The 14,309-nt window shown below is 38.4% G+C and overlaps 1 protein-coding gene across 2 annotated transcripts in view; it reads right to left on the bottom strand.

Annotated features, from left to right (window-relative positions):
* Positions 1-14,309, bottom strand: part of FOXK2 (forkhead box K2) — an 89,861-nt gene that overhangs the window by 17,585 nt on the left and 57,967 nt on the right. For both annotated transcript variants that reach the window (XM_019542703.1, XM_019542702.1), the window contains exon 4: positions 2,504-2,698. In XM_019542703.1, coding sequence (XP_019398248.1) covers positions 2,504-2,698 — 195 coding nt within the window. The remainder of the gene's footprint in view (positions 1-2,503; positions 2,699-14,309) is intronic.

Genomic DNA, 14,309 nt, shown 5'->3' with positions numbered 1-14,309 from the left:
CTGGTTTTGCCGAAAGAGCGCCAAAGGGTCAGGACAACTTTTTGAAAATATAGGTCACTGCTGTGCTATGTTAAGTTTTGCACATATCAACTGACAGTATCCCTTTACTTAGCTCACTATGCCACATACTGACACACTAACATAGTAATCAAAGCAAGCTGATGAGTCCACTACAAAACAAGATGTTTTAAGGAGCATGTCAAGCTCTAATTCAAATTAAAATTACCATCTTCTTTAACTATAGTTTAATACTTATTTGAAAAGCTTGAAAGACAACTAAAGTATTTGTGGTAATGCAAAGACACAGGTGATATAAATGATACAATACTTGAAATATTTACACGCTGTGGGTCATTTAATAGGCAAAATATATTTTTCTTGGGGTGTATTTTTTTTTCACCTCTTACATAAACCAAGTATAAGCCTCACACTATTATCACTGCTACCTTGGAAAAAAACTCTTTTATTAACAGAATTCATTCATCTCTAAACATAGGCTTCATTAATGGGATCCAATATTAAAAGCAGAAACACAATTAAATATATTAGCTTTAAACTCCTTGACTTAAGTAGATCTAACAATCTGAAAAGAACAAGTAGAATTTTCAAAAACTTTTAAATGACTTAGGAGTACAAGACCCAGACATTTTCATTTGGACTCCTGCTGCTAAAACACTTTGGAGTTTTTCAAAATTCTATCCACATTTTTTTTACACCAGAGAGAAAAAGAATGATTAATTTTGTATATAATATTTATGTACATATGTACATAATTAACCAACACATCTAAACTGGCCAATTCAAGTTAACAGATTGAGTGACCTAGACAAATTGGAGGATTGGGCCAAAAGGAATCTCATGAGGTTCAACAAGGACAAGTGCAAAGTCTTGCACTTCGGATGGAACAATTCCACGTGCCACTGCAGGCTGGGGACTAACTGCCTGGGCATCAGCTCTGCAGAAAAGGACCTGGAGGTTACGGTGGACAATAAGCTGAATATGAACCAGCAGTATGCCCTCATTGCCAAGAAGGCTAACCACATACTGGGCTGCATTGGTAGGTCTGCTGCCAGCAGGTCAAGGGAAGTGATTATTCCCCTCTATTTAACACTGGTGAGGTCACATCTGGAGTACTGTGTTCAGTTTTGGGCCCCCCACTACAGAAAGGATTTAGACAAATTGAAGAGCATCCAGAGGAGGGCGACAAAAATGGTGAGGGGTGTTGGGAGACTTGATTTATGAGGAAAGACTGAGGGAACTGGGCTTAATTTGGTTTAGAGAAAAGGAGACTGAGAGGGGACTTAATAGCAGCCTTCAACTACCCCAAAGGGGGTTCAAAAGAGGATGGAGCTAGATTGTTCTCCGTGGGGACAGATGACAGAACAAGGAGCAATGGTCTCAAGTTGTAGCAAGGGAAGTTAAATATTAGGAAGAATTTTCTCACTAGGAGGGTAGTAAAACACTGGAACAGGTTACCCAGAGAGATGGCAGAAGCTCTATCCTTGGAGGTTTTCAAAACCCAGCTAGACAAAGTTTTGGCTGGGATGATCTAGTTGAGGATGGTCCTGCTTTGAGTAGGGAGTTGGACTAGATGACCTCCTGAGGTCCCTTCCAACCCTAACTTTCTATGATTCTATATATTTCAATACTAAACTTATTCTGATTACAGATATTGTACTGAGACACTTTAAAGAAGAAACATGGTTGACTCCTGGAAGCCATAAATCAATTTCAGATGGGGTTTTTTTTTGGTGGAAGTGAGAAATCACCACCCTCCAAAGCAAGTATCGCTAAACTGCTAAGACAAGGGCGGGCAATTATCTCAGGCAGAGGGCCACTTATTGAGTTTTGGCAAGCCATTGAGGGTCTCATGACAGGCTGCCAGGGACAGAATAATATTAATTCTCTACATTTTTTAGGGGCCCTGCAGGCTGGACAGAATGACCTAGCAGGTCGCATCTGGCCCATGAGCTGCATTTTGCCCACCCCGTGCTAACATAATGCATTTTTCTTCTGATAACACCTATAGCAGAAAACAGAAGATACTGGATTTCAGAGAGCTGTTTAAAAATAGTATTAGCCATGGAAACAAAGTCTAAATTAAAGCATTACAAGCATATGAATAACAAAAACAAAGCTAGAAACTTAAGATTGATCATTCTTATGTCACCTAGTGTACCCAGATGCATCAGCAAATGCGAAATGCAGACTTACCCACTATTTTCAGTTTTAGAGCATGTGAAACAAAAGTATGTTCCAAGTACAACTTTACATGAATTTTCCTGCTTTTGCTAATTTTAATTCTGTTGCTAACATAAAGACCTGACTTGTGTACTTAACTGAATACAAAACCACTGAGAATACGAAATGGTTGATTTTACACTATTTGGCACTCCAACATAAGTATTATTATATAAGCCAAGCAACATTATGCAAACTACAAATTCATACTAATTCTATAACCCATCTATTACCCTACATGCAATTTGCAGGGTTTAAATACCTGATAGTTCCTGTGGGAGAAGGGAGAGGGCTGATCAGGTGAGCCATGTTGTCTGGAATGTTTATTGTTAAGGGAGAGATCTGGGGTTGCACGGGTTTCACTGGGGACTCTGGGGCCTCCTGTTTTTCTCTCTTTTCATTGGACAGAGCTGTGAATGTTATCTTGATGTTTGTGCTGGGAAACCTGAAAGTACATCTGAAAAATAAAAACAAATATGTAAGCAACTTATTTATCAATAATGTGTGAAACTGATTTTTTGCATAACTAGCGAGCAACACTTTACTCTGATTAAATAAAAAGTAAATAAAAGATCTTGGGCAAATGATCTGCAATCATCTCATCTCCATTTTACATACAAGCAGAGAGATCTAGAAAATATTAGAAAAACTCATAATTTTAGAATTTGAAATACAAGTATAAATCACCCTAACAAATCTGCAATTTAACAGGTGTAGCTTGCCTTCTGTTTCTCTACATTTCCTGTAGTCCATTATGAGATAAACTGGAACTATCCTCAAAATGGGGATTACTTTCAAAATAACTAATCAATGATGTAACAAAGATTGGGCTTTATACATGAACTATTAAACTGTTATTATAGAACCTAAGCATGAGAACAACAGGCAAAAAAAAAAATCTCAAAATGCCATACATGGGTACCAAAACTAATGGTGCACAGTGTAAGAGAACAAAAGTGTCACCCAATTTTCATTTAGCAGTAACATTTTGTTCACTACAGCCTTACTTGAAATAAGGTACAAAGAAGGGCAATCAAAATGATCAGAGGCCTGGAGCAGTTGCCATACCAGCAACAAGTGAAAAGGCAAGGACTCTTCAGTTTTGAAAGGAGAAGGATGATACAGGTATATAAAAATTATGAAGGGTACAGACCAAGTGAACCAAATGAAAAAAAAAAAAATTGTTGTTCCCAGAGTCCCAGAATACTAGAACTAGGGGGCACCTGCTGAAATTATTAGGTAATAGGTTTAACACTGACAAGAGAAAGTACTTTTTTATGCAACATGTAGTTAACTTGTGGAATTTATTGTCACAGGAGGTGGTGGAGGCAGACAGCACTGCCAAGTTCAAAAAGGAACTGGATAAATTCTTGGATGATAGATCTAAATAATGGCTATTGACCAGAAAGGCTGGAGATGTTTTCTCCGGCATCTCTAACCCAATAAATGGTAGATGCCAGGGAGGGTACTGAATAGGGGATAGAACACTCCCAAGATACCTAGTTTGATGCTCTCCCTGTATAGCATCCATTTCTGCCACTGTCACAAAGACAGACTGCTGGGCTAGACTGGACCATTGCTCTGACCCTATGCTCTTATGACATAATGCTTTACTTCAGCAAATAGACTAATCTTGGGACTGCTCACTGTAGGAAAGGTAAGCATGTATTTGCAGGATTGGGGTCTATGTAAATCTCACACGCAGTAGACATAAACCAGAGCGGACTTTTTCTTTCTAAACCACTTTGTTTTATGATGAATGCTGTAAAACCGTGCTTCTCTACCACTGCCTGCTGCCATTAGGGTAAGAAATAGTCAGTGCAAGTGTAACCTTAAATGAGTTTCAGAAACAAATAGGTATTTTAGAGAGACTGAACACTGGCCATTTATGAACAAAATGACACAACCTTACATTCATATAAATCCTCTGTTTTAAAATGTGGTAAAATCTGCAGATTATGTAAACTAATGAAATCAACAAGGGGTTTTTTGTTTTTAAACAACATTCTTTTAAATGAGCCATCAAAACATTTGCCCTTATTCATCTCAATGGCCAAGAGTTCCTACAGTTATGTAGTTAACCCAAATAAAACATGAAAACAGGCTATTTATAGCTTAGTTATACATAAAGAGAATTAAGCCTAAACTCAACCTGTTTATTAACCACAGCATTTCAGGTAGTGTTACCTTTTATTCATGATCAGTGATAATTTAATAGTGCTAGGTTCTTGCCTGTCCTCTGTCACATGGTCAATCTGTCAGATATGCATAACACTGGCTGCCCAGTTACATTTACATGTCTCTCTTGCATGTACCGAGGCTTTGCCAATGACACAATCACCAAACCAACAACTGAACCCATATCAAAAAGTGATACTTACTGGCAGATCAAATATTATTAAGAAAGAAACAACACTGCTTTGAAATGGGTGCAAGAAGGAATGGGGATTTACAAGATAGTGGAAATTGATCTAACCATTGCTCAAACTGTGGAATCTTATTTTAAACAGAAGATGAAAGAAAGCTAGAGGGGGGACTCAACATTAAATGAACCTTAAAAATATCAATAAGCATTCATTCTCTACTCCCACTCCCCCGACTTTTTTTGTTTTTAAACTAGGTTTAGGGACATAACTGAAGCATTTGTTTCAAGTCTCATAATAACTTCTGCACAACACTTAAGGATATGTGCTTCTCAAGCAAAAGGACATTCATTAGTGGTGATGAGAAAATTTTTCACATCACACAAATTTAAAATTAAGGGGGGAAAAAAGCAACAGTACCTTCCTTACAATCTCATTTCTTACTAAAGGCCATGCCTAAGTTTAACAGTCAACCTATTTCTGAAGCATGCTTGATGTACTAAATATAGAACAAAATCCATGTCAAAATATTGTGCATAGATTGCAGCAGGAAAGTTAGAAGACACTATAGTTCTGCCCTTTAATTTTCATTCCTAATTACCCTTTTTGTTTTTAAACAAGCTACAATAAAGGGCTGCAACGGAGTTTCTGAAGAAACATTACCACCAGTACTTTCTGCTTCCTAATGTTAAAAAGGCGGAGAGGGAATTTCTTGCTTTTTCTAAACCAGGTGTGTCAAACACTTGGCTGGTGGAGCCCACTGACTCCAGAGAAGAGGGGCCTGTCACAAAATCCTGGACCCCTGGGCCCTTCTGGCTATTGACAGCAAGAGGACAAGCAAGAGCTGTGCAAGATAGCCTTGGGTTGCCCTGCAGTCACCTGGCCCACTCCCACTGCCTTTGGACCTGGCCCAGGAGAAGCCCTGCAGACTTGATACAGTCTGAGGGGATCAGGGCGAATTTGACACTCTTGGCCTAAAGGAAAGGAAAATCTACATCACTGATGGTTTCTTTAAAGACACCTGGAAAGTGAAGGGGCTGTTTTGCTGATAAAAGTCAATGTTATTCCAATAAACATTTCACTAAACAATGAAAACAGTATCACTTTTCAAGAACATGAATCAAAGCGCAAAGTCATCCCCTATTAGAAAACTTTAAGTAAAAATGTGCAGTAGGGATGAAGCAGCAATATCAGTTTAAGTTTAAATATTTTGGATGGAATTTTCTATGTTTTACATAACTATTCTTCAGTGTTTGCGTTTGACTACTCAACTTCATGGACTTAACTTTTTGTGTGTGTAATTGTTTCAACTGAAGAGCAACACAAAAGCAGCTGTACTTAACTTCAAGTATTAATTCAGTGATTAGACTGGTTATTGCATAATACAAGGACAGTGTCTAGCAGTAAGTGGGCAATATTCCAAAATGCTTCTGAGTTTTTACTGAGGTTTGGGAGAGAGAATAAGGAGACTTCATAACCTAAGAACAAATTCAGGAAATCCAAAGCCATAAAACCTGGATTCCACAACAGCTTAAGTACATCCCATCTCTTCCCATGCAGCTATCTGCTCTGCACTAAAATTTCTCCCCTCTCATGTTGCTGCTCCAACTTCTAATTATGTCTCACCCAATGGGCATCATCTACAAAGATTTGTCATGGCTACCTCCCCAGTCAAGTCCGAGAGAGCGACTCCAAAAGATCATGTTTGAAACCAGTCTGTTTTCACGTATTACTCAGGTGAGAGAAAATGCAAGTCTGAGGCAATCCAGGCTGTGTTATGCAAAGCTCTTTGTTAAGTGACTTTGTGCCAAACTTGACAGCTCTTGTTACAAGCTAAGGACTATATTTAAACCACATTTACATCACTTGACATTACTTTGAATACTAAGGTCTGAAAGATTTTATAAATGAAACCGTAATATACTTCCAGATAAATTAATGATCTCCTCAAACATGTAAACACCAAAATGTTTGCATCACTTTGTATTATTATAAAACCCTATCTTTCTTTGGATCCATATTTACAAATCCAGCTGTTTCTAAAAACAGCTGTGGTGTAAACCAGAACAACTAGCAATATTAACGGAATCAGGTAACTATTATATCTTCTATAGAAATTACCACAAAAGCAAACTCAGTGAATTTATTCTGAACAAATAAAAATAAAGAACGTTCTGATTTGATCAGCATGTGATGCACATTTTTGGAATAGTGTCAGTCATGCCATGTACTACCAGTAAAACCAAAACAGATGTATGGTTTTTAAGAGGGAGAGCCATACATTTAGTTTACAGCAACCACCATCAGTGCTTCCAGCAATTTTAAGATACGTTGACAAAGGGACGATAACTATACAGAAACTTGCTTGTAACCTCAATTTCTTTTAAATATTTTTTTAATAAAATACTGGACACCTTTCTGCTCCAATCCCCAGCCACCCAATATCTTTCCTGCATGGAAAGGAAACACAATTCAGAACCACAAATCAAACAGGTACATTTAGGACCTATCTAAAAAATATTTTAAAATATTTTTTTTTCAGACCACTAAATTTAACTCATTATAGGGTGAAAAGCTCATGCATGTTTTATTTCTAAGTGATGAAAATAGATATGCCAAAAGGTACAGGACTACATGGTTTTAGCAACTCCAAAAATGACAATTCCTAGTATGTACTTTTAAATAATGTAAAAGGGTAATTTCATGAATAAGGAAAACAGCACTTGTGTGTTTTTTTTGTATCTCCAACTAGAGGACAGGTCACTGGAAAATGTATAACCTAGAAAACTAATTGAGAACAAACCAGACTGCCAGAGTAGGGAGCAATACAAAACCCTTTTAATTATAAACAAATCCATTCAGAATTGAGTAATGAAACTGAGGATGGAAACAGAGAGGAAATAAAGGAAAAAATATCCACAAGTTGACTGTTTCCAAGTACACCAGGGACTATTGTTTATACCATACATATACTACACAGCACAGTGGAGCCTGGAAGACCTCAAGGTACTACCATGATCTAAAATGCTAAACAAAAATAATTTCCTAAGGTGCTTCACACTGACTGGATTTCTACTCTTGGGTCTCAGCTCCCAAACATTTCTGTCACATTACGGAACCGAGATCCATGAAAAGGAACCCAGTCAATCTGGTATCTTTAGGCAATATATAAGATATCTGATCAACTTTGCCCTATAAATCAGGAGTGTCAAACTTGCAGCCTTTGGGCCAGATCAAGCCCACAAAGCCCTATGATTAAGCCTGTGGGTCTCAGACCAATTCTGTGTGCCATATAAGATGCACAGAGCTAACTGGTCTGGTGGTCAAGCTAAATCTGGGACTGCGGGCACAGCACATGGCACAGAGGGCTGGTCCAGGGTACATGTCGCCTGCAGCGCCTGCGTCAGACGAGCCCTGTGTGTTGCCTACAGGACTGATCTGTACTGGGGTGCACTGAAGTCAGCGCACAGGCCAGTCCGGCAGAGTGCTGCATGCAGTACATGCAGCCAGTCCAGCCCTGCATGCCGCATACATCAGCCCTGCTTCAGGGCTTGCTTTACATGTGGTGCATGGGGCTGACACAAGGCAATAGAGGAGAAAGAAAATTTATGAAAGCTAAAATGCACCTTTGTACTACTAGGGTGAAATTTAGAATGTAAAGTTGTAGGAATACCTAGTAATATTATTGCTTAGGTTTTCAAATTCAGCACTGCTAGTAAGCATCTCAGCTTGAGGTGATTCATATAAAACATGCAAAAACAATGAACTAAGCCAAAATGAATCTTGTCTTGTCTGTTTTCAGAACAGAGTAACCTTTTTCTGGACAACAGAAATTATTTGTAGAAGGCAATGTTACTTTAAAAAATGTTTTGATTTAACCATGTAATGACTTCCTAAAACCTATGTCAAGGTAAATATAAATTAGACCCTGGGCAGCTAACATTGTTTTTAAACAGGTGTTAATGTAAACCTATGTAGATAGTGACAACGTTAGTTCAAATGATCTCCACTGCAATTTCAGATTTCTAACTCAAATTTCTCAGCATTACATTTTTCTCTTATGTCAGCAATAAAATCCAGGGTTTTTTTTAAAAGGATTGAGAGAGATTTCAAGTAAACATTTCTCCGACTCCTTGAAAACACATCACTGTTTAGATATTTTTTGTTAAAAAAAAAAACAAAACCCTTCTAGGAATATATAAAAAAAGAAGGTTACTCAAATAATTCAGTTATAAAAAAACCATGAGTGTACAAAATGCTATATTGGAGACTTAGAGGAAAAGGAACCCATTTTATTATAATAAAAATAGAAATGGCATAGAATATCTTCTTCCCTTCCAAACTTACATTTTTTAAAATTATTTTTTCAAGCAAGACCATTTATGCCTGCATATGCCCCATAAAAAGTGCAACTTTAATGGTTTTATGTAATGAAAGTTGTAAAACTTTAATATGTAGCACATGAAAAGCTACTGTGAATTAAGTTTTCAGGAAAACTGCTAATTACTTTCTAGAAGTAAGATCAGATTTATAGGAGCAGGAAGTTCTCCAACATTAAGAGCTCTTTTAAAAATAAGTTTTTCTGTCCCTTCTGTTTACTGTAGGTTACACCCTTTGCTGGCACTGTAAAAAAAAAAACTTCCAAACAGGAGTTCAGTAATGCTTCCTGTATACACAGTCTTGCATCAGAGTTATTTTTTCCTCTCCGTTTTAAATAAATCCCAATTTGGCTAATTTGTCACCAGTTTCCACTTGAATTCAATTTAGCCATTTATTGTGAGTCAGTTTTCTGAACAAGGTCACCCTGGGCAACTGTCCTTTATACAGTGGCAGCTCTTTCTACTGTGGTGATGCATGTCTTCATGGAGGTGCCTCTCAACTCCCTTCATCTTTCCAGCTAATGTCTTGGTGAAACTCCCTTTGAAGCCATTTTCTCCGCATTTTAATTGGTCAAGGGCTGATAGCTGTAAAGCATATTCTCCAACCAAACAACACAGCACAGTGCCTCTGCACTCATTTCAGCTTCAGATAATTCAGGGGACAGGAAATCAGGGTTACTTTTTTGCACAAAGCATATATTATCCTTTAAAAATTCTGGTGTTTTTAGCATATGCCTTTATTGTTCGTATGCTTTAACTATTAAAATGTGACTACAGTTGATCAGATCAGGGAAACAAGAACCTGGATATAAAAATCCGGACTCGTAACAAACAAAAGGCGTGTTGAATGTATCAAGAACGTTAAGAAGCTGCTCAAGTTATTTGCCCAATCTGATCACCATTACAATTCTGCAGTCCCAAAAGAGGGCTGGCACTCAAATCTACCAGTACACCTGTTAGTCCTCACAAAGAAAATACAAATTACATATTTCAACCTGCCTGGGGAAAGGAGTACCTTTGGAAGTCCGTAAAAATCTAAGGGACTATTTCAAACATGGTACTGATGACCTGCAGAAGATTTGGGATTCAGTTTCCTCTGTCAGTGACAAGGATGATTGAGGTGACAGGAAAGGGAAAAAACAAAACAAAACAAACCACTAAATATTCCCAAACATGTATTTACTGCACAGCCAGCCACAAATGCCTACTTGAAAAGGAACACACTCCAAACATCTACATATTAACACTTCCCTCCCCCCCCAAAAAGGAAAAATACGTACATAAACCTCTGTGCCCTGCAATTACTCTAAGGAAAGACATTCAAGAGTTAAAAATAAAATGAACAGGCAACAGCTGTCTTTGAATCGCCCCACTACTAAGTATCAAAGCTATGTAAATAATGCTATTAACATCACATACTGTAGTTAATCCCCTGCCATCCTATCAAAAAACTGCATTAATAAAAGTGTCATCTGAAATTTTCAGCCAAAGTTTCTTGCTTTTACAATTAGACATTTAAAGTTCTTCAAATATCAACCATTCAACATTTTGCTTTAATCAGTTGCAAGTAACACTGATATTTCATGTTTCTGGAAGAGATGCTTCAAGTAATTAGAAATATACTTATTCAAAGTACAAATTCCCACTGCACATTCTTGTTTTTCTTACAGGGTAAAATATTTAAACTACCAAGGGAAAAAAAAAACCCTACAGAAACTCAATACAGTAGACCTGCATAAGCTGCAGGAACAGTGAAAGAAATTGGCCTCCAGGCAGGAATGTAGGCAGCAGTTACTGTAGAAACCAAGCTCTTCACTGCTTCTCTCTAAGCAAAAGAAAGACACAAAAGAGCTGGAAAACAGCGATCGATGGGAAGCAGCTTATAAAGCTGCTTGTCACATCTGCTGCAGGAAAACCAGACACTAATTCATTAAAACTGCTCATGTAATGCCTCTGGAATTTGAGGCTCCCCAGTCTGTGAATACAAAAGAAACTCCGCCTATAGAAACACTGCATTTTCGGGTATTTAGCATCTCTGTACACAAAAGCCATGTACATAGTCTGGTTGTGTGGTCTCCATCATTACATTTCATCCTAAACTTTAACAACACAAATTAAAATGTGTCAATGACTGAATGTGCCTGTACTTCTGCTAGAGTTACAGGATACAACAGAACATATACTACTCCAAAATATAATAGTTCAAAAACAAATAAGCAGAAGTAACACCAATTATTATTCTTTCTTTTTGTGCAGTTATATTTTAGAATGTTTTCTTGTTATCAAATATTTAAGCCTCATCTTTCAACAGAACAGGTAAACATTGTTCAGATACCCTGACATAAAAGCTGAAGGACTACCACACTAGCTAATCAGATAACCACTTCAGCAAGTATACCCTCTCCTCCCCCTCCAATTTAAAGGGTACTGTTTGTCTGCAAAGGATCACGGGGAAACACTGCAACTATGACAATATTATTCACTTCCAAAAATTCTATTAGCAACAGCTTTGCTTGCAAAGTCTGTTAAATCCAAACACACACACACACACACACACACACACACACACTATTGTACCTTCTCTACATGAAAAGACAGAAGAGGGAAGTAGGAAGCCCCAGCATGTCACGATGTGAGTAATCACAGAAGGCACTTAAAACTCAGTTTAGTAACAGAGGTATGCTTATTACCTTGATAGAGACCTGAATCCTACGGCAAAATTATGTGAACCAGCCACTAACAAAAGAAAAGTTATCCACAAATATGCAACCTTGCTTTTGTGACTCTATTCCTGAATAACAAAATGAAGTCAATTTCAGGATGGCTCTTCTGAAATCTAGTCTCCTCTACCTTTAATAATATTTTCTTCTATTAATTCTCCTTTGAAAAAGCAAGTCAAACTACTCTGTATCTACTCCAATTTTAAGCACACACCAAAAGTTATTTCCCTCCCCAGATCAGCACTGGATGGTCAGAGACTAGATGTGTGTCAGGTTTCTCTCTCAGACCCACCAGCAATAAAGTCAAGTTCACAATCACTTATGCCACTGCCCCACTGGTTGCCTGAAGGGCGCATGCAGCCTTTGCGCTAACTTGTGGCTCTGGGCTCATGGTCAGGGTACCACTCCCCCTCATCACTCATGTTGCTGACTCTCAAATTGGGGCAGTGCAACCCATAGGACTGAGAAGCCTGTGGCTGGGGGACTCTGAGGGACCTGGGGACCCCGTGCAGCATGGCAGCAGTGGGGGCTGCACGGTGGCAGAGTTGCCGGTATGGCGCAGCTCACATAACCTGCTGTACAAGAGCCACATGGCATGATGAAGAGCAGCATGTGGCCCACACAGCCCTGGTGGGTATGCAACCCAGAGAGTGTGCGGTTGGGAACATGTAGTCTTCAGCAACTCATAAGCTGGACAGCCTTGATCTATACGATGCAAATTTATCTGGCTAGGAATCTTACAAAATTTCACTTGATTTCAAAGAAGGCACCAGTAACAATTCAAAACCTTTTTTTTTTTTTTTTTTTTAAACATGCTGTCCCTCTGTGTATATCTGGATCGATCTACCACAGTGGTGCTCAACCTTCTGGGCTGGATGAGTGGCACTGGCTCAGTCCCCAGGTGCCAGATCTAGCCATGGAATGACCCTGTGCATCAGCCCAACCATACACTAGCACATAGGGCCATGTCATCTGGCCAGTGAGGCTCCCACAGGTCTGAAATTTGGCAGCAGGGGAATGGCAAATAACATTCCACTGCTCCCCTGCCTTCAAATTCCTGGATCTATGGACAGTCCTGAAGGCCAGAGGTTGAGCATCACTGGTCTACACACTTAGATTCTTACTTGGGAGACATGCCTTTAGGAGAGCTGTAAGTAGTTACCAACTTCAGATACGCAGCCAAAATTCAAAATTATACTACATAGCAAAAGGCAGCAAAATGCAGCATGAGAAAAACATTTGGAGGGAACATGGATAAGAATTCTAGAGTCAAGTAAGGATTCCTACCCACATCATCCCAACACCAAGTCAAGTATGATATTTGTGCTATGGAAAATCTTTGTTGAAGAAAAAAAAAAATGCTATGAACACAAGTCCTAACATCCAAGCATCTCAAAGTGCCTTAATTATCCTCACTTTACAGTTCAGGAAACAGGGAGAGGTTAAATGACTTGTCAGGTGCCATCAAATAGAGACTCAAAAATAGAGTCACAGACACAAGCATGGAGCTTACCATATAAATCCCATTCTTTGGGCAATAACAAAAAAATTAATTTACCATAGTATAAAAGGAAGCAGAGGCTTTACTGCGCACCAGTTGCTTCATAGTAGTAACTTTCCCATGAGAAGTGGAAGATAATGAGTAGTTGCTTACCTCTTTCACCAAAGGTTAAACTGCTCCAAATTACCTTCCACATTCCAGGGGGTCAGAGGCAGCTAATCTGCAGTAAAACCTTGCTGTTTTTATCCCACAATAAACTGCTAGTATGTCCATATCTGTGGAGCTCTTTGGTATAATTAGAACCTGACCATTTGCAACTCTTTTTCTCAGCTCTTCATCTACAGAGACTCACCCTCCTTTTAAGTAGAAATATCTATGACTAAACATAATGGCAGCTTCATTTTAAAAAGTCATGTTGCAAGAGCATGCAAGTTTATATAAAAAGGAACTCTTCTAAACATATCCTTGGAAGAGTCAAAACACAGAATCTTGTTCCCTTTATGACTGGCCACTTCTAGGAGGCTGGAGTTCATAAAAATCAAGAAAGTCTTCAACTTGTAAACAAAAGGTGCACACAACACAGCATAAGAAATTCAAGCTTGGTCAATTTAAAAGCCTTTGAAAACTGCACGCCCTTGGTCAAAGTCAACGTACAGATGTTAATGGGACATACAATATTTATTGATATCACCGAAGATAAACAATCCATATAAAAAGTTTGTCATTTGAAATACTCACTAGAAACAGAAAACATACCAAATTTATATTAGATGAAAAACAAAACAAAAAAAAGTATTTTTTATTATAGGCATACATACACTTGTCGACATTATGTAATAAAAAATAAATAGCACTTCATTTCTATACCAACTTTCAGCAGATTTCAAAGCCCTGCAAAGCGATCAATGAAATAATTAAGATTTACAGTCTTAAGAGTACTTTTACTAGAGTATTTACAATCCTAGAGTACTAAAGGAATTGGCTGAGGTCATTGCCGGACCCCTGTCATGGCTTAATGAGAACTTATGGTGCTCTGGTGTGGTGCCAGAGGACTGGAAGAGGGCCAACGTGGTTCCCATCTTCAAAAAGGGGAAGAAGGAGGACC

The sequence above is a fragment of the Crocodylus porosus genome, unplaced genomic scaffold (genome assembly GCF_001723895.1).
Source record: "Crocodylus porosus isolate Cpor-Errol unplaced genomic scaffold, CroPor_comp1, whole genome shotgun sequence".
Lineage (NCBI taxonomy): Eukaryota > Metazoa > Chordata > Crocodylia > Crocodylidae > Crocodylus > Crocodylus porosus.
The sequence above is the reverse complement of the archived record's forward strand: the minus strand, read 5'-3'. Positions and strand labels throughout refer to the sequence as shown.